At 42.1% G+C, this 21,609-nt stretch overlaps 1 protein-coding gene across 3 annotated transcripts in view; it reads left to right on the forward strand.

Annotated features, from left to right (window-relative positions):
- The window catches only part of fxr1 (FMR1 autosomal homolog 1), a 74,463-nt gene that overhangs the window by 12,896 nt on the left and 39,958 nt on the right, over nucleotides 1-21,609 (forward strand). For all 3 annotated transcript variants that reach the window (XM_085990128.1, XM_085990129.1, XM_085990130.1), the window contains exons 2-3: nucleotides 5,306-5,358; nucleotides 5,878-5,971. In XM_085990128.1, the coding sequence (XP_085846254.1) occupies nucleotides 5,306-5,358; nucleotides 5,878-5,971 (147 nt within the window). The remainder of the gene's footprint in view (nucleotides 1-5,305; nucleotides 5,359-5,877; nucleotides 5,972-21,609) is intronic.

Raw genomic sequence — 21,609 nt, forward strand, 5'->3', positions numbered from 1 at the left:
GGAAGGTTCTTTGATACAATGGATAACCATAGCCAGAAGAATGCAGATGAGTGCTTTGCTCGAGCTGTATATGCGACAGGCTCACCCCTCATGCTCACAGCCAATGTGTACTGGAAGAGATTTTTCACTGTTATTCACCCTGCATACTATCCTCCCACCAGACATGCTTTGTTTACTTATTTGCTGGAGGCTGAGTATAACAGAGTCCAAGGAAAGCTCAAAGAAATGATAGCGATGGCAAACTGTGTTGCAGTTATCTCAGATGGGTGGTCAAATGTACGAGGGGAGGGCATCATAAACTACATCGTCTCCACTCCTTTCCCAGTGTTCTTCAAGAGCACAGACACGAAGGACAACAGGCACATAGATTGCTGATGAGCTGAAAGTGGTCATCAACGATCTTGGATCACAAAAGGTCTTTGCAGTAGTTACTGACAATGCTGCGAATATGATGGCTGCTTGGGCTCAAGTGGAGGGGGCCTACCCTCATATTACGTCTATTGGGTGCGCAGCTCATGGGCTTAACCTGCTCCTCAAGGACATCATGGGTTTGAGAACCATGGAAGCACTGTACAAGAGAGCCAAGCAAGTTGTCAAGTATGTCAGGGGAAAACAGGTAGTTGCAGCAACCTACAACTCCAAGCAAATGACAAAGAACAAGAACACCACACTGAAGCTGCCCAACAACACTAGATGGGGTGGTGTTGCCATAATGTACAACAGCCTTCTGGAGGGTAAGGAGTCGCTGCAAGAAATGGCAATATCCCAGTCTGGGGATATGGAAACCACCAAGAAAATACTGCTGGATGATGTGTTTTGGGAGAGAGTGGTTAGCAGCTTTAAATTACTCTCACCAGTAGCATCTGCAATTGCTCAGACTGAAGGAGATGACGCTGTCTTGTCAGATGTTCTCAGGCTTTTGGCTGATTTAAAAGAACAAATCAGCATTGCCCTACCCACATCACATCCCTGCTGCTCAAAGCAGAGGAGAAGGCAATTGTTCAATTCATACAGACGCAAGAATTTTGTGTCAAGCCGATTCATGCTGCAGCATACATGCTGGACCCAAAGCATGTTGGGAGACCAATACTTTCTGGAGAACAGATCAACAGCGCTTAGTGTGATTTCTACCCTCTCTCGCCACCTCAATCTAGACGTGGGCAAAGGTCTGGGAAGTCTGGCAAAGTTCTCTACCAAGTAAGGTCTTTGGGATGGGGATGGGATATGGGAATCATCAAGCATATCAATGCACATACCTGGTGGAAGGGACTTTGTGCATCGGAGACCCTGTCACCTAGCAATTTTTGTTTCCTACTGGTACTAATACATGAAATGAGTCCAGTGATAGAGCATTAAATATGTCAGTTAAAGTTTCTGATTGTAATCTGGATAATGTTCATTGGCATCTTCAAAAATTAAGAGGAGAAATGCTCATTTTAACTGCCCACTTCTGCCATGGAGCGAAGTAGAGACCATCTAGACTTCAGACATGAATGGTACGTAGGAGATTATAATTGGCTCTGTGCAAGGATGACAGATTGTGACTGATCTGCTCAAAACTTGATTCGGTCCATCTGAATGGAAAGGATGAACTTGGTGCCTGAAAGGAGGAGAGTGCTTAATGTCATGGGTCCTGTTTTGGCACAGTTGATGTTGTGCTTTGACAAATCATACTGCCTAACATCGGCTAGAACCATTTTAAGGATATATAGGGTAGAATAAAATAAATGAGAAGTTTGTTGACAGTAAATATAGTTTCATTTGTTGTAAGATTACGTATTCAAGCATTTTTAACTACAATTCTTGGCAATGCTTTTTAAACTAAGTTCTTATTTCACTTTTGCAAATTAGGCAATATGAGGAATGAGAAATAATAATAGAATGCACTAAATATATTATTCCATGTCAAACGTTGTCATTTAAGCTTTGTATTTTATGGTAATATATGTTTGAATCCTCAAACGAATCATGCCACAAGACATAGAAGCTGTAATATTTTATCACTATTTGTTAACAGGCCCAACTTATGGTATGTTCTGTGAGTATACAATTTGAAACATCTTAATTTTTAAAGATTATGGGAAGTTTTTTAAAATTTTTGAAGTTGAAAGCAAACTAGCCTAGTATGTAAGTCTTCAACATACCACACCCGTCACACTTGTGCAATGATCAGATACAGACTCCATTCTGCCACTTTACTGAGCTCTTGACTTTGGTTGTGCTGCTTTGCCAATCAGAAGACAGACACCCAGGAAGGGAAAATTAGAGCGTGTACAGCTGGTTTATGGTCCAGGGAGGAAAGGAGGGGGAGTTAAAGGGCAACATATTCTCCAAACAACAATTTTAAATTGATTACATGCCAATCTAGGCAAAGAACATAACACAAGCTGAACTGCTTCCAAAGTGCTGACAATGTTTAAAAAAACCTCAAACAGCCTTGAATATTAGCCTATGACATGAGAAAAAGTAATTTGCAAAATTAAGTCTTTTACAGGCTTCCAGCCTATGTTGTAGGTATACCCAACATGCTTTCACTTCAAAAACACTCCAAGTCAGGAAGCATCTGTATAGAAAGAACCAATTCTGATGAAGGGCTATGCCTGAAATGTCAACATTTTCCTTTCTTTACAGATGCTGCTTGACTTGCTGAGTTTCTGGCATTTTCTGTTTTTGTTTCTGATTTCCAACATCTGCAGTATTTTTTATGCCTTCACTTAAGTTGGAGGGAAACAGCACCGAAGTGCATGAAAGCTTGAATGGGAATACAGATGTTAAAGGCACCAGATTTATTTTCTAGGAAGTTCAGGGTGTATGCCACCCAGAATACTTGGGTACATTTCCCAGTATTTTTGGATATACAATGAACTTGAGCATGGTATATTTTTTCTTCTAAAAAGGAAATAACAATGGCCCAGATATTCTGATTCCTACGGGTGTGTACGCGCTGTGTACCCACCCGTAGGGACATCGGTTTCAGGCATGCACAGCGCATGCGCTGAAAACCGGCTTTTCTGATCTGTCAAGCATCCTCTTGACAGGTCCTCCGGCTACCCTGGAGAAGGGTCTCTGCGGGCAGATAGTTTGGCTTTTTGGAGACCCTCTGCCCGCAGAAAACCCTTACAATTCTTACGCCTGGTAAAAGCAGGCGTAAGGCCTGCTTTTACCAGGATAAGAGTTGAAAAAAAGTTTTAAATAAATAAATAAAATTTTCACTGATGTATCATTTAAAAAAAAACTTTAACAAAGGTATGTTTACTTTTAACCCTGTAAAAAAAACTTTAATTTTGAAAAAACAATTCATTTTTTAAAACATTTAATTTAATTGTAATTTCAAGTCATTTTAAAAATGTGATGTTTTTAAAAATTTATTTAAAGTTTTACTATGTTTTTGGGGGTGATCTCCATTCATATATTTGACAGGTCTTCCTGTCAAGTGTATGAAGGGAGATTCCCTTCTTTGATTGGCTCCCCATGGCCCATGTGATCCCAGGGACGCTTGCGAACCGCATGCGCTTCTGGGATATGTGGGCCCTGCACATTTGGAGTTCGAGAGGCCCAGGAGCGGAAGTGTGTGTGTCCCGGGAGCCCTCGAGTAAGGATGTAGATTTTTTCCAGATCGGAGGCTTCCGCACACGGGAAGCCTCCGATCGGAACATACGGCCAATTATTCAGTATTGTTTAAAACGACTTGTCTTTTTGGGAATTGATTAGTTTTCTTTTATATTTTAAACTTATTTCTCCCAGTAATGGTAGATTATCTGAAAAACATTTCTACTAGTTTTTAAAAAAATAAATGCATAATGGCAAATAGATTTTGCAAACCAAATTTTCTTTGACCATCGGATCATTCCAATCAGGACTGTTTAGGCAGAAAATTAATTATACACACTCCATTCAAATACTGATCCTATTCTCCCTCCCCAGTCTTGCATATGCGGTGGTCTGGGCATCGCTCAGTCCAGATCATTTTGAGCTTTTACGTTTAAAAAATGGCGCAGTCTAGTCCATTATACTTAATGGTAGATAGATTTTAATCTTAGGGAAAAAAATGACATTTGAGTTTTCAACAGGCTGACCAGACCCAGTCTTCCCAAAAGCGATCCCTGATCCCCATTGACTTTTCCATGTGGACATTGCTCCTAAATGCTGACCGTCCATGTTAAAATGCAGGTGGTTGACATGGAGAAAATGGACCATTGACTTGCATGATTACTTATTAATTTAAAGTGTGATGAACTTGATTTATGCTCTACCAGATCTTGAAGACAAATAGCTTGGTAGTTTGCTGGTTGCCAACAGTAGTATGACTAATTAAATTTCAGTATCCTGTATGTGCCTTCAACATATGTTAGCAGAGGGGAATTGCAAAATATCCCTTGACCTGGATCCGAAATTCGTAGAGAACCCACAAAGCATATAGTTATGAATCATCCCCTTTTTGTGCAAACATTCAGCTTTTGCAGCCCTATTCATGTGGAAGCCTGAACAGCTGACTTGGGACTAGCTGACGTTGCCCCATAATCAACCACTGTTGTCCATGTGCAATTCAGTGCATATGCAGAAGAGGTAAGCTGCAGTAGCTTGAGACGACTTTAGCTAGCCCCAGAAATAACTCTTGCAGGCCCCTTGTCAACACTTGTCAATTTACAGTATGAATTGTCGTCTCTGATGACCTGCATCCCCATAGTCTGTTGATGAATGCATCAAGCAGGGCCCAATCCTCCTGATAGTGAGCTTCCAGAGCCACAGGTCCCAATTGCCAACTTTGTATACTGGAAGCAGGAATTTTTGCAAGAACAGATGTTCCTGCCTCCAGCATACAGAACTGGAAATCTAGTGAAAAAGGAGAAGTGGGGCCTGTCTATTTATGTGCATAATAACAGCAGTGACTACACTTCAAAAGTATATTACCTTCTTAGCCATGTACATATCTGTTCTCAAAATTGAAGCATAGACTTTAGAAAAACTGCACCGAACTTTCCCTTGACTTGTTCTGTATCAGTCCAGTCGTTGTCCAATTTATATCTGGCTGCAAGCAGCATTGTTTATCATGATCTAATGATATATGAGTCGAATGGAGCTTAGATTTGTAATTGATTATCTCCTTTTGTGATTGATCAAAGTGGATTAAGAATGTGGTTCTAATGATAACTGACTTCACAATACAAGAAATCATTAGCTTATTAAAATCTTAGCAATCCAGTTGACTGTTTATTTCCATATATCTTAATTGCTAAGTTATGGTATGTAATATACTGTTATTTCATTGTAAATTCCAGTTTTAAATAATTTATTTTTGTTTTAGGCATTTGTTAAAGATGTGTTTGAAGATTCACTTGCCATTACCTTTGAGAACAAGTAAGTATTTTCTATTCAAGTGATAGACTTAAATTTTAAATACCTAAGTCAAAGAACTACTGGCAATTTTAGGCCTCTTAGCCTTGTTTGTTTTAATAGCCGTATTGCCGTGTATCCACATGTATAATTACTGCTTCCGAATGAGTCTCCATTCTGTTATCTCTTCCTCCCTCACCACCACCCCCCCCCCCGCCATTGTTCCTTCACCAGAGGTACAGCTAAGATATTTTGGATGGAATAAATATTTATTTGATGCTACTCTGCTGGTCTTTTGCAAAATATTTCAATCGTGCTGTTAAATGTTAAGACCTTGATTGTGTAACACTTATTGCAGTTTTTATCTGACTTGCTTTATGTAACTTTTCAATGTGTTCATATCTGTGGTTTCATACATTTCAATGTTTTCGTTCTAAAGGGCGAAAATTGCAGATATTGGAAAATATACTTGTTTTAGATGCTGTTATTTCAATTTTATATTAACATTTATTTTTCTGACTAAAACTGTTTTTCCTTTAATAGTTGGCAACCAGCACGTCAGATTCCTTTCTGTGATGTGCGATTACCACCCCCTTCTGATCTCAAAAAGGAGATCAGCGAAGGGGATGAGGTTGAGGTGAGTTTACAATAATTATAAAGCCACACAAAACGCATACAGTAACCAATTTTGACAGTCCTTCTATGCTGTACATATAGTAAAAAATGCAGTTTTGTCTTCAAAAAGCATTCCTTCATAAATTAGCTTATAGATGCTAGTGAATTTAGAAGCATTGAGCATAATTCAGCAATGTGTTGCTTCAAATCATAGTGTGCTGAGAGCACAGGAACAGGCTCTCTGAAGAATCATTTTCTAGCCTCCTTTTTAATTCATTTTGAGTGTATCTTAAATTTGTACATCCTGACCATGGCACTGTTTAGATTCAGCATGCCTTCTGCAATATAGTCCAAATATTGTTTCTAACTACTCATCACGACTGTTTAAATCCGGTGAGTGTTGAATCTAATACCCAAAGTCTGAACTTGCTCATTGGCGAGTTCAGTCCTAGCTGTGAAGGACACGTGTCCGCATTTTATTTTCAATCTGCGTCTGTTTGTATTGAACTTTAATTTGCCACTGGTGAACAATTTGGCTGCATCCTCGGAATCCACTGTCTTTCTATTTCCTCTTCCCCCCCCCCCCCCCCCCCCCCAAATAAAGTTGGGTGCTGTCTGCTAATTTAACTACCTTGCGCTGAGGTTATTAATGTAGAAATGGTCCCAGCATGGATCCTTGAGGAAGGCATCCCACTTGAAACACCCCCCTCCTGTAAGCTGATTCACCCCCAAAAAAACTCCTTGCTCCCTTTAGTACTACATTCTGCTTTCTCACCTTTCACTAGTTGCTAGTCCATGTTTGTGTCTTGTCTTTGATGCTCACTCGCCTTAGTTTGTAAAGGAGTTTCTCATCCAGCAGTTTATAAAAGACCTTTCAGAATTCTAGGTACAGTATATCGTATGACTTCCCGCTCTCACATTCCATGTTTGGAATGTCATTGCCTCAAAAAGACCATGAGGTTGATCAGGTAGGATCTACTTCTAATGCCGCATTAACTGTCGTTTAGGATGGTTTGGTCCAATAGAAATCGCTGACAACACCACCATTTTATCTACGTGCACTAATTTTAGTAGAAATTGCCTAACATGCAATCACACAACACAAGTAAATGTGCTTCACATGTATATTTGCTTAAATATCTATCGGCCTGTGCTCAGTGGTAGCATTCTAGCCTCTGAGTCAGAAGATTGAGAGTTCAAGTTCCACTCAACATTTGAGGATATAATCCAGTCTGACCCTCCAATGCATTACTGAGAAAGTGCTGCACTGTTGGAGGTGCCATCTTTCAGATGAGACGTTAAAACCATGGCCCAGTCTGCCTTCTCGGGTGGATCTGAAAGGTCCCCTGGCACTTTTTGAATATTTATCCATCAACCAATATCACTAAAAAACAGATTACCTGGTCATTATCTCATTGATGCTTGTGGGACTTTGATGTGTGCAAATTGGCTGCTGCATTGCAACATTGACTACACTTCAAAAGTACTTCATTGGCTGTGACATGCTTTGAGGTGTCCTGAGGTCGTGAAAGGCGCTGTATAAATGCAAGGTCCTTTTTTTCTTTCTTTCCATTATTGAGTAACCAAGGAAGTAAAGTACTCACAACAATCAAAAAGCATCTGCACACTCTGCTTTCGAACTTACTATTTTACCAACAAATGAACAAAAAGTTTCAAGTACACATGCATACACTGCAAAAATGAGTGTGGCGATCACATGCCTAACTGTGGTGTCTATTACTTTTTTAAATTCAGAAATTCAATTAGCCACATATGGTTAACGTATCAGTCAGCACTTGCTTCGGACGTTTTTGCGCAAATAACCTTCCCTGTGGCTTCATTCCATTAGCTTTACAATAATTGAGTTTTGGTAATGGGTCTATAGTTGTGAGGTATTGCGCTATCACCCTTCTTGAATATGGGAGCTGCATTTTTCTGTGTTCATCTATCAGAACCTCCTCATTTAAGTTAATTGAAAATGACTAGGCTTCACAAATCTCCTTGCTTGACTCTCTTAGTACCTTGGAATCAGTTCGTTCAATGCAGTGAATTATTTAGTTTTCAAAACCTTAAGTATATCTAGAACTTTGCTTTTTTCTCTCTTGGCTACTTTTTTGTATAATCTATTTTGCAAAATGGTCACCATCTCTCTCCCTCAAAGCTTTGTAAATCTTTGCTTTTTCACACCCCTCTTAATTTTCCTATTGATTTATTCCAGAGCACTTTTGGTTACTTTACTCCTGCTACACTTGCATATGCACTTGTCTTGCGTACCTTGCATAATGTTTCTGGAGGATATCCATTTAATCTTGAGCAGCACTCTCACAATTTATGTTCTCAAACGCCGCTCTCATAACCCTGAAGTAGTAGTGCCAGCTGAAGTTGTGTACTGGTGTTTGGTTAAGTACTTGCAGTACTTCCCAAGTCAAATTGAAAGTTTTGCTATGGTTGGCCTTTTTTCAGCAAGTAATACCTGCAGAGTGAAGAAATACAAGCCAAGTAATTATAACTTTTTTTCTATCGCCCAAATGGAAGTGCATGACGACCCCTTAGTGTTTGGAGCGATGTTTACTAGATCAGGCCTGAAATTATGCCTTTTGGGACTTCTATCTGACATGATGTCCTCCCTTAATGGCAGTGGCAATCATAGATCTAGAGCCCATGCCGTTTCTGTAGCACACTTGTATACATTATCATTTCTCTAACATGAGATACTAACCAAATCACTTAGACCTGATTGTATTTAGTTTATAGCCAATAACTTGTATTTAGTTTATAGCCAATAACTTGTACACAAGAGGCCTCCTTTCCTTGATTGCTAACACCAGAGGGAATTGTGCATTGCTTAAACTTGGGCCCTGATGGTTCCATTCAGATTATAGAAACCGAGTTCCATTTTAAATTTGCAATGCTTGGGTCCAGCTAAAATTTCATATGAAACGGTGTAATAAAGAAATGTAGTCGTTTGAAATGAGAGGTAGCTCTGGACATTGTCATTCTTCTATATTGGCAGTCAGTAGCAAACCCCAAATATTTTTTTTTACTTGGTGGATATATCTAGCTAGAAAATTTCATAATGTGACTTTCCCTTCAATCCTGGCTTGTCTTTCTTCACTTTGTAGGTATCCCTTCCAGAATGCCCTATTCCTTGTAAATTATATTCACTCCCATCATTCTGGGTGAGACATGTTTATGATTACTGATTTAGTCATTTCTGTTGCCATCTGTGCCTCTAGATCAACCACTTTATTTCTAATACTTGTGGCATTTCTGTGTGTAAATACAGCTTTAATCTTTGCCACTTAACGTTCCAATTAGGCTTTCTGGGTGACGTGATATTCCTTGCCGTGCTGCATTCTTCACGCTGCCGTGATCACTTATCTTGTCTGCTCTTAAGCATGATCCACAGTCTACCGTGCCCTCTCTTTCCTTCCTATGCCCCCCCGCCCCCAATCTAGTTTGAATGGTAGCACCTCCTGGTGTATGCCCTGCATAGATGGAACCCATGGCTCCTATACCAGCTCTTTTGCTTATGAACACAATCTGATATTGATGAATTCTCCTTTTTTTCTTGTATCAAGAGCACCACCTTTTCTGTGGTCCATCTGTGTCCTTGTCTTGGGCTTCTTTCTCTCCATCCCTGGCAGTGAGCTTTCCGCAGATCCAGACCTGTGCACATTGGATTCTGTTTTTTCCCTTCATTTCCCCATCAACTTTTTTGTTGCAAAGACTCTGTCCCTTAATTTTAATTTCTTTGTTGATTATATCTGCTCTATTCATGATTATGGTTGAGTGACCATAAAGTAAGCCTTAATGTTAAAACAGCGAAGGGAAAAATGTCAGAAACAAAGCTGATTGGAGAAGAGCAAACTACAGAGAAATAAAAGGATTTAACCTAGATAAATTGAAGGGAAAAGTTAACTCAAAAAACAATGGAGTAACTATGCTGATGTCCTATTTAACAGTTAAATTGGTGTGACATAGTCTAGGAACACTCTAATGAGAAAAATAAGGGACTGAGCCTAGGGTTGTGGTTCAATGTTTGAACTGTCAGACCAGGCTGAAAATAAAGGCTAAAGATGAAGCGTACTATGAAGCTAAAATTAACAACATAAGGATAGTGAAATATCACAATCTACAAATAGAAACAAAAATGTATGGCAAGCCAAGAGGGAATGTGGGGGGGAAAAAAATGCTTGTAGCCTAAGCCCATGTGAAGGCGCCAGGGATGACTGGGCAGACCATTTGCAGATTCACTGTTTACTGAATCTCTTCTTCTTAGGCAGTCCCTCGGAACCGAGGATGACTTGCTTCCACATTAAAAATGAGTTCGCAGGTGACTGATTAGTCCAATGCGGGACCTACAGTCTCTGTCACAGGTGGGGCAGACAGTGGTTGAAGGGGCGGGTGGGTTGGGTGCTTGGGTTGAAGTGCGCTGCCTGCACTTGGCTTCCGCTTGCTCCCGGCGAAGAGACTCGGTGTCCAGCGCCTTCCCGGATGCTTCTCCTCCACTTTGTGCAGTCTTGGGCCAGGGATTCCCAGGTGTCGGTAAAATGAAGTTTACTGAATATATTTGTTCTTAATGCACGCACGATTCTGACCTCGTTGTGGCTTGCCAGTTCATTCTCCACTGCAGCTTACATCTATATTGTGCCTTTAATGTAGAGAAACTTTCCAAGTCGCTTCACAGGGTGGGGGGAAGAGAGTCCAAAAGCTTGGTCAAAGAGGTGAGTTGTAAGGAGGAGGGAGGTGGAGAGACTGAACCCCGAGATGGCTGAAGGCATGGCTGCCAATGGAGGGGGGAATGCACAAAAGGCTTGCATCTGAAGAATGAGGAGATCGGGTGAGTTGTAGGACTGGAGGGGGTTACAGAGATGGGGAGCGGTGAAGCCGGGAAGGGATTTCAACACTAAGATGAGATTTTCAAATTGCAGGCTTTGGTGTGGGATTGTATTTGGGCAGGAGAATTTTGGATGAGCTGAAGTTTACGGAGGGTGTTGAATGGGAGGCAGATCAGGAGAGCATTGGAATAGTTGAGTCTGGAGATGACAACGGCATGGATGAAGGTTTTGGCAGCAAACTGGTTGAGGTGGGTGATGTTTCGGCGGTGGAAGTAGGCAGTGTTTGTGATGAGGTTGGAAGCTCGGCTCGGGGTTGAGTATGGCGCCAAAATTGTGAACAGCCTGGTTCAAACTGAGTCAGTAGCTATGGGATGGAATGGTGGCGAGGATACAAAGTCGGTGGCTAGGGCCAAAAGACGATGGCTTCAGTCTTCCCAATGTTTAACTGAAGGAAATTGCATCTCATCCAAGACTGGGTATCGGACAAGCAGTACGACAACAGAGACAGTGGAGGGGTCGAGAAAGTTGCTGGAGAGGTAGAGCTGGGTGTCATCGGTGTATATGTGAAACCTGATCCCATGCCTGCGGAAGATGTCGCCAAGCGGCAGCATGTAGCTGAGGAGGGGGCCAAAGACTGATCCTTGGGGATCTCTGGAGGTAACAGTGAGTGGGCGGGGGGTGGGGGGCGGCAGAGGGTGGAAGAGAGCGACAAGCCATTGCTGGAATGATTTGGCTGCAATTGGATAGGTAAGAATGGAACCAAGAGAGGGCAATCCCACTGAGCTGCACAATAGAGGAGATGAGAGGAACGTGGTATGGTCAACGGCTGCAGAAAGGTTGAGGTGGATGAAGAGGGATAATGCACCATGGTCACAGTCAGAGAGGATGTCATTTGTGACTTTAGTTAGCTGTTTCTTGTAAGTTTAATGCAAACTTCAGGACAGTTTGTCACCTTCCTTCTGGAACTCGGAAACATTCCGATCTGAACATACACTTTCCTAACTTCAGAACTTAACTGTTTCCCCTGATATATCCTGTAACGTTATCCCATTCACATTTCATTAAGTTCCCTTCCATTCTGGAACTGTACTGCTTGCTGATTATCTGTCTAATGCCTTTGTGCAGCTTGACCGAGATAACCCTTACACTTCTCACCTTTTAAAAATTATATTCATACAAGGTGTTCAGAACAAAGCAATTGCTAATCAAAATAAGACCAATGTTCATCAAGTTCACCTGCAACCATCCTGGTAGTTGTAACCTCTCTTTTCCAGTGAAAACATGCCCAATTTATACATTCGCTTGTCACAGTTAAAACCTTCCATCCCTTCAATCATTCTGGTTGCCCTTTTCTACACCAATGATTTATAAAGTGGCAGGATTATCTCACTATTGCGGCTGAATATTGATCATTTAATACATCCCAACATCTGATTTGCTTTACTCAGTCATCGAGAATTGTTGTGATAGCTTCAATTTATTGTCAATCAAGACCCCCAGATCTCATTGTCCATACGCGTTATTTTCTTTCCTTTTGTAATAGTCCCTTCCTGGATTGTTTTCTCTCCACGTGAAGCATTTTGCATTTCTCTACATGAATTTCATTTGCCACATGTCTTCCCAATCCCCAGATATATTCACGTGATCACTGGTACTTAAAGCCTTAGCCACCTTGGAGTTAAAGATTTGATCGTCCCTATTTATAATCAAATATAAGATGCTTTCTGCCCTTGTTGACTCTTTTACAAATTGAGTCATAAAACAGTCCCATTAACTCTAGAAATCCCTTCCCTGTCTTAGCAGTAGAGATATTATTGTTCCAGTCAACTTCTAGTAAGTTGAAACCTCCCAACTACAGGTAGACTATCCTTTATCCGAACTTCCGAAAACCGAAACCCTCTAAAAACCGAAGGTTTTTTCGTTCAGCGTAAGTCGTGCGCACGACCCCGACCCCCCCCGCTGACCCCCACCCTTTCGGATAAGGGATAGTGTATCCTTTATCCGCACTTCCGAAAACCGAAATCCTCTGAAAACCGAAGGTTTTTTCGTTCAGCGTAAGTCGTGCGCACGACCCCCGCCGACCCCCACTCCCGACAAATTTCCCAGTCTTATAAAATACCTTCTGAAATCCGAAATTTTCCGAAAACGGAAACACGGCTGGTCCCGAGGTTTTCGGATAAAGGATAGTCTACCTGTACTACAATTGGACTCTTACTAGCCACCACCTTTATCTTACCCCACAGTTTCTGATTAATGCTTTCACCCTTGCCTGGGGGTCTGTAGCATAACCCCAGTAATAGATTATATGTTACCATCTGTTAATTCTACCCAAAGTGAGTCTGTGTCTGACCTTTCCTTTTTTATATCCTCTCTCACTTGTGCCTCAATACTGGTGTCTATATACACTGTCACACCACCACATTTTCTCCCATATTAAACCCATTTGCTGCCTCTTTATAATTAGAATATTTGTACTATTAATCTTTACCTGTTCTCCCTTATTATAGTTTTGGTAAGTTTATAAAGGGGCTTTCTTGCATTCCTAGTTCCCACCCGAAACATAAACTATCATTTTCTTTCCAGATTCTGATGGATCTTTATGTTCTTGATGTAATTTTCTTTTTTTATAATATGAAGTGCACATCAATTATTCCATACTGTGCAGTGTTTTTGGAAATAAAACATGTTGAAATGTTGGCAAATTCAAGTTAACTATTTGCAGACATTTTGATCATAGCTTTAAAAGAAAAGAGACTTGCAAACCAAGTTATAATGTGAGGAAACAATAAAATGCAACTGTGCACCAACTGAACATTTGAAACTTTTATGATCAAACTCCTAAATTTAGTGAGGATTGGACAAAATCTGATTGAAATGGTGACATTATTATTATTTGAGAAGTTTGCCAGCCACTAACCTTTAGAATAGTGATACTGGAAAGTGAAGGAAGCAAGGCTGCCTTTTAAAGAAGGTTCATACAACCCTGTAGAAGTTGCAAAATTCAATTATTTTGTACTCTGTTCTAGAATGTGAACTATATTGAATTAAGTTGTAGTTAGTCTTATTTAGCAGTCTGTTTCTTTGTTTGAACTAAATCTTAACGTATTCCCTGTCTGCGTCTATCGCTGGCAAGTTACAGTCCATTGAGCTGCTGCAGAACAAAACTTTCAACGTGCAAGTTTCTAATTTCAAAAGTCAGGACAGAGTAAATTACATGAAATCATTTGTTATGCAGCCCACAACACTTTATTTTCCAGTGATGCATTTTGTGCCGTGCATGCCAGTTAATCATTTAAACTGAACTTTTAACATCCTAGTATCTTCTTAGGCAGTCCCTTGGAACCGAGGATGTCTTGCTGCCGCACAAAAAATGAGTTCTCAGATGACTGATGAGTCTAATGCAGGACCTACAGTCTCTGCCACAGGTGGGGCAGACGGTGGTTGAAGGGGCGGGTGGGTGGGGTGCCTGGGTTGACGTGCGCTGCTTGCGCTTGGCTTCTGCTTGCTACCGGCGAAGAGACTCGGTGTTCGGCGCCTTCCCGGATGCACATTGAAATCACACCACTAATAACCACTAGATGGTGTTTGTGTGCTAATTTGATTTTAAACAGTACATTTTAAGACAAATAAAGCAGATTTGTGCATCTCGGGCTAATTTGAATTTATTAACTTGGTGATCTCACCACAAAAGTGACCCAGCTTGGGATTCCATGTTGGTAAGAAACCTGTTGTTTTTACTAAAATATCAGCAGAAAAAGCTCCGATTATTGTCTTCTGCAAAATGGAGAGGAGGAGTTCCCTCTAGGTGTTTCTGCCAATTTAAGGAACAGATGTAAACGGATACTGCATGGAAAAACATGGGACGAATCTTCCCTTTTCAAGAGAAATTGCTGCCCCGAAACCCATAGACAAACATCCGCACCAGCATAGACTTACTCATTCCTTGATCTCTGTACCTGTCCAGCCTGACTACCTAATCTCAGCTGTCATGGTACTGAGCAGATCTCTCCATCCAAATGACATTACTACCTGTACTGGTTGGAGAGAAACTTCCATACTGCTGATACATAAGCAAAATACTGCAGAAATAAAAACAGCAAATGCTGGAAATACTCAGCAGGTCAGGCAGCATCTGTGGAGAGAGAAACCGAGTTGACATTTCAGGTTGATGACCCTTCGTCAGAATGGGTCATCGACCTGAAACGCTAACTCTGTTTCTCTCTCCACAGATGCTGCCTGACCTGAGTGTTTCCAGCATTTTCAGTTTTTATTCCATACTGCTGATGTCAGTGTTCAGTCCTTTTACTTTCTCCTTTCCTCACCTCCCTCTTTCTGCATTCTTCTCACTTTCCACTAACTTGTGTGGCAGTCTTGGCTTAATAGTAGCACTTGCCTGTGAGTCATGTCATGGGATCAAGCCCCCATTCCAGAACTTGAGCACATAATCTTGCTGACATTTCTGTGGAGACAGGTTGATGTAAAAGATCCTATGTCACTATGTATTTGAAGAAGCGCAGGGGACGCTTCCCAGTCTTCTGGACAACATTTATCCCTCAATCAACATCACTACGACAGGTTATTTGGTCATTCATCTCATTGTTCTTTGTGGGACTGTGGGCAAATTGGCTGGAATCATAGAAAGTTACAGCACGGGAGGAGTCCATTTCGGCCCATCGTGTCCGTGCCGGCCAACAAAGAGCTATCCAGCCTAATCCCACTTCCCAGCTCTTGGTCCATAGCCCTGCAGGTTAGAGCATTCCAAGTGCACATCCAAGTACTTTTTAAATGTGGTCAGGGTTCCTGCCTCTACCACCCTTTCAGGCAGCGAGTTCCAGACCCCCACAACCCTCTGGGTGAAGAAATTTCCCCTTGAATCCCCTCTAAACCTTCCACCAATTACTTTAAATCTGTGCCCCCTGGTTTTTGACCCCTCTGCTAAGGGAAATAGGTCCTTTCTATCCACTTTATCTAGGCCCCTCATAATTTTATACACCTCAATAAGGTCTCCCCTCAGCCTCCTCTGTTCCAAGGAAAACAAACCCAGCCTATCCAGTCTTTCCTCATAGCTAAGATTCTCCACTCCAGGCAACATCCTTGTAAATCTCCTCTGTACCCTCTCTACTGCAATTACATCTTTCCTGTAATGTGGTGACCAGAACTTTACGCAGTACTCTAGCTGAGGCCTAACTAGTGTTTTATACAGTTGAAGCATAACCCCCCTGCTCTTGCCTTTATTAGCCGTGGCATAGAATACAAGCATTCCATATGCCGCCTTAACCACCTTATCTGCCTGGCCTGCTACCTTCAGGGATCTGTGGACATGCACTCCAAGGTCCCTTTGTTCCTCTGCACTACTCGGTGTCCTACCATTTAATGAGTATTCCCTTTCCTTGTTAGCCCTCCACAAATGCACTACCTCACACCTCTCCGGATTGAATTCCATTTGCCACTGTTCTGCCCACCTGACCAATTTATTGATATCTTCCTGCAGTCTACAGCTTCCTTCTTCAGTATCAACCACACAGCCAATTTTAGTTTCACTGTAAACTTCTTAATCATACCCCATATATTCAAGTCTAGATCATTGATATATACCACAAAAAGCAAGGGACCCAGTACTGAGCCCTGTGGAACCCCACTGGAAACAGCCTTCCAGTCACAAAGACACTCATCAGCCATTACCCTCTGCTTCTTGTCTCCGAGCCAGTTTTGAATCCAACTTGACACTTTGCCCTGGATCCCATGGGCTTTTAACTTCGTGACCAGTCTGGCATGTGGAACCTTATTAAAAGCCTTGCTAAAGTCCATATACACTACATCAAACGCACTACCCTCCTTGTTACCTCCTCAAAAAATTCAATCAAGTTCATCAGACACGACCTTCCCTTAACAAATCCGTGCTGACTATCCTTGATTAATCCGTGTCTTTCTAAATGAAGATTTATCCTGTCCTTCAGAATTCTTTCCAATAATTTTCCCACCACCGAGGTTAGGCTGACTGGCCTGTAATTACTTGGTCTATCCTTTTATCCCTTTTTAAACAAGGGTACCACATTAGCAGTCCTCCGGCACCACACCTGAAGCCAGAGAGGATTGGAAAATGATGGTCAGGGCCTCTGCTATTTCCTCTTTTGCTTTGCTTAACAGCCTGGGATACGTTTCATCCGGGCCTGGGGATTTATCCACTTTTAAAGCTGCTAAACCCCTTAATACTTCCTCTCTCACTGTTTATTTCATCTAATATTTCACACTCCTCCTCACTGATGGCAATGTATGCTTCGCCCCTCCTTTGTGAGAACAGACGCAGAGTATTAATTAAGAACCCTACCGATGTCTCCCGCCTCCACACACACATTACTCTCATGATCTCCAATAGGCCCTACCCTTTTAGTTATCCTCTTACTCTTAATATATTTATAAAACATCTTTGGGTTTTCCTTGATTTTACTTGCCAAGAATTTTTCATGCTCTCTTTGCTTTCCTAATATCCTTTTTAATTGCACCCCTGCACTTTCTGAACTGCTCTAAAGATTCTGCAGTATTTAGCCCTTGGTCTCTGTCATACGCCTCCCTTTTTTTCTTTATCCTACCTGTATGTCCCTAGACATCCAGGGGGCTCTAGATTTGTTGACCCACCTTTTTTCTTTAAGGGCACATATTTGGTCTGAATCCTCCGGATCTACTCCTTGAATGCCTCCCACTGCTCTGACACTGATTTACCTTCAAGTAGCTCTTTCCAGTCCACTATGGTTAAATCCCCTCGGAGCTTAGCAACATTTGCTTTTCCCCAATTTAGAATTTTTATTCCTGGTCTATCCTTGTCCTTTTCCATAACTACCTTAAATTTAACAGAATTATGGTCACTAGCACCAAAATACTCCCCCACTGATACACCTTCTACCTGCCCAGCTTCATTCCCTAAAACTAAGTGCAGAACCGCCCCCTCCTTTGTTGGGCTTGCTACATATTGGCTAAAAAAGTTCTGGATGCATTTTAGGAATTCCGCACCCTCTATACCCTTCACACTAATTTTATCCCAGTTAATATTGGGATAGTTGAAATCCCCTATTATTACTGCCCTATAGTTTTTGCACTTCTCAGAAATTTGTCTATATATTTGTTCTTCTATCTCCCTCTCGCTGTTTGGGGAGGTCTGTAGTACACTCCCAGCAGTGTGAGCGCCCCTTTTTTGTTTTTCAATTCGACCCATATGGTCTCGTTTGATGATTCCTCCAACATATCATCCCTCCTCACAGCTGTAATAGTTTCTTTAATCAATACTGCGACCCCCCCTCCCTTTTTACCTCCCCCTCTATCCCGTCTGAAAATCCTGTAACCAGGAATGTTGAGCTGCCATACCTGCCCCTCTTTCTGCTACGTCTCTCTAATAGCTATAATATCATAGTCCCAAGTATCTACCTGTGCCCTTAGCTCATCTGCCTTGTTTGCTATACTCCTTGCATTGCATTTAGTACAGGCAAACCTCCTTGTTGACTACTATCTAGCCCTTGATTCCTCTGTCCTTCCAATTTACTTTCTACATTTTTGTGTTCCAATTCCAGTTTTTCTTCCCTCCCTATTGACTCTATACTTAGGTTCCCATCCCCCTCCCAAGCTAGTTTAAACCCTCCCCTTCATGTTTCATCCCTAACTTACAACAATGAGTACACTTCAGAAGTACTTCATCGGCTGTGAAGAGTTTTGGACTATCCAAATATTAACGATTTGGAGGAGGGGACCGAGTGTAACATATCAAAGTTTGCAGATGATACTAAGATGGGGGGGAAAGTAGTGAGTGAGGAGGACATAAAAAACCTGCAAGGGTACATAGACAGGCTAAGTAAGTGGGCAGAGATTTGGCAGATGGAATACAATACTGGAAAGAGTGAGGTTATGCACTTTGGCAGGAAAAATCGTAGAGCAAGTTATTATCTTAATGGCAAGAAACTGGAAAGTACTGAAGTACAAAGGGATCTGGGGGTCCTGGTGCACGAAACTCAAAAGGTTAGTATGCAGGTGCAGCAAGTGATTAAAAAGGCCAATGGAATGTTGGCTTTCATTGCTAGGGGGATAGAATATAAAAATAGGGAGGTATTGCTTCAGTTGTACAAGGTATTGGTGAGACCACACCTGGAATACTGCATACAGTTTTGGTGTCCATACTTAAGAAAGGACATACTTGCTCTCGAGTCAGTACAAAGAAGGTTCACTCGGTTAATCCCGGGGATGGACATATGAGGAGAGGTTGAGTAGATTGGGACTCTACTCATTGGAGTTCAGAAGAATGAGAGGCGATCTTATTGAAACATATAAGATTGTGAAGGGGTTGGATCGGGTGGATGCAGGGAAGATGTTCCCGATGATGGGTGAAACTAGAACTAGGGGGCATAGTCTTAGAATAAGGGGCTGCTCTTTCAAAACTGAGATGAGGAGGAACTACTTCACTCAGAGGGTGGTAGGTCCATGGAATATGCTGCCCCAAAAAGCTGTAGAAGCTACATCATTACATAAATTTAAAACAGAAATAGACAGTTTCCTAGAAGTAAAGGGAATTAAGGGTTACGGGGAGCGGGCAGGAATTTGGACATGAGTCTAGGTTCGGATTGGTAATGGCCCTGTGGGCAGCGGAGCGGGCCCAGGGGCCGTGTAGCCTGATCCTGCTCCTATTTCGTGTGTCTAATTCTGTTAGATTCGGGAGATGGTTCTGTGATAGTAGATTGGCAGTTAGGATCAGATCAGCCATGATCTTATTGAATGGCGGAGCAGGCTCGAGGGGCCGATTGGCCTACCCCTGCTCCTATTTCTTATGTTCTTCTGTTCTTATGTTCTGAGGTCGCGAAACATGCCATGGAAATGCAAGATTGTTCATTTCTAAATGATTGTCTTCAGTGCATCAATGTCCATTGGGCTCTGACCTGTTAGTGATCAAAATAAGTTCTTGTGTTGTTCTTTCCATCTCTTTGGATATTATTGCCTCAAGAATTGGGTAAGCCAGTCAGTGAATTGCTTCTTAGCCAGTGACTTGTGGAATGCATCACTGCCTGGCCGGAATTGTTTGGGATTGGTGAAGGCACTCAGTCCATGGCTATTTTTTGGGCAGTATTGAAATCGGTATCTATTGATAGTAGTTGTGTCCAACATGGAGTATTCTGTGCACCTTTTTATAAAGCAGAACTTTCTAGGATTAGCTGGGGATCTGATTACAGTTGTCAAGTCTTTGATAACAGCTGGAGTAACTATTTTCCTCCCTAAAAACTTCCCTCCTTTTATAAAAAAAAAACTCTAGGTAGGGAAATGTCAGTGCTGCATTTACCATTAAAAGACCTGTGGCATGAATGGCTGAGAGTGTGGCGGATGTTACTTGGAACAAAGATGAAATCTATCAAAGTAGATGTTCACTTCTACAGGCCACACAGGTATTTCTTTCACTGGGTTGAGCTGGTATTGCAGCAGAGCTTGCGTTTTCTATGTGGGTATTCATCTCTGGCTTTGGGATGCCAAAATCCAAGGGAGGATGGTTCATCTATGTGAATCTTTCCAGGGAGCATACCTGGTGCTGGAGCACTCCAGAAATATGTGGAGGCTGCTTAGAAGACATGAAAGCTGTGTGATTATTTTAACCGTAGTCATTTAGAGACTTTATTGTTTAATCACTCAGAGAAATATTTTGTGGCATAAAGCCCTTTGCCTCCCCTTATTTCAGCAGTGTAATTAATGGCTGCAATCATTAAGTGCAGAGCATTTACTTTGAAACCTGTTTACATTTTGTAGCTGAAGTAACTGGTGCTGAACCTAAATGTCAGAGATCTTCTATTTCCCAGTTGTTTAGGTTATTCTATATCTTTTGTCTAACCTGCGGTTATATATTTTTAAGATTATGTTGCATCCTCCTCTAAGTTGCATTACATTACGTTGAAATAAACTTTTTGTTCAAAAACATGTTTTAATACAGTATTGAAGTATAATCAGTGTGTGAAGACTGCTCACAAAGCGGGAACTATCTGTGGAAATCAAGAAAGTATCTTTCATTATGATTTATGTCATTATTACAGAAATAGTTTAGATCAAGCCAAACTTGAAGGGCTCAGGTGCTAGGCAGGGGGAGGGGCCGGAGAGAGGGGGAGTGGGGGAGGCGAGGGGAGTGGGGGAGGCGAGGGGAGGGAGAGGAGGGGAGGGAGGGATAGGACAGGGAGAGGGAGAGGACATGACAGGGAGAGGGGGGACACACAGGGGCAGGGAGACCAAGCGCCCCAAAATTGCCCACTGACCGCGCATGCGCCGGCCGCCCGCCCGCCCACAGCGGCCGTCCATCAGCCGCGCCATACGCGGGGGACCTCGGCTCCGGACCTCAGGCGCTAGGCAGGGGGAGGGGCCGGAGAGAGGGACAGAGGGGGGTGGGGGTGGGCGAGGGGAGGGAGGGAGGGAGACAGGGGAGGGAGAGGAAGGGAGGGATAGGACAGGGAGAGGACATGACAGGGAGAGGGGGGACACACAGGGGCAAGGAGACCAAGTGCCCCAAAATTGCCCTCGCGCCCCAAAATTGCCCTCGCAACGCGGGGCTCCCCAGCTAGTATAAATATAGATTTAAATGCAGCCTTAATTTGTCGTATTCCCAAAGCAACTGAAAATACTGTATAGTTAAAAAACCATGTTGCAGCAAGGCAGCGCTGCTGCAGACTTCTCACAATTGCACCTTGCTGCTGTAGGAGCACAAAGAAGGTAGATGTCTAGTGTGTGTATGCAAGGGTTTTGATCAATCAATCAATGAATAATTTAAACAAGATGTTGATGATCTGCCATTTTGAAAAAAAATCAATGT

This window comes from Somniosus microcephalus, chromosome 6, assembly GCF_052327205.1.
Source record: "Somniosus microcephalus isolate GS21.2 chromosome 6, FLI_Smic_1.0, whole genome shotgun sequence".
NCBI lineage: Eukaryota > Metazoa > Chordata > Chondrichthyes > Squaliformes > Somniosidae > Somniosus > Somniosus microcephalus.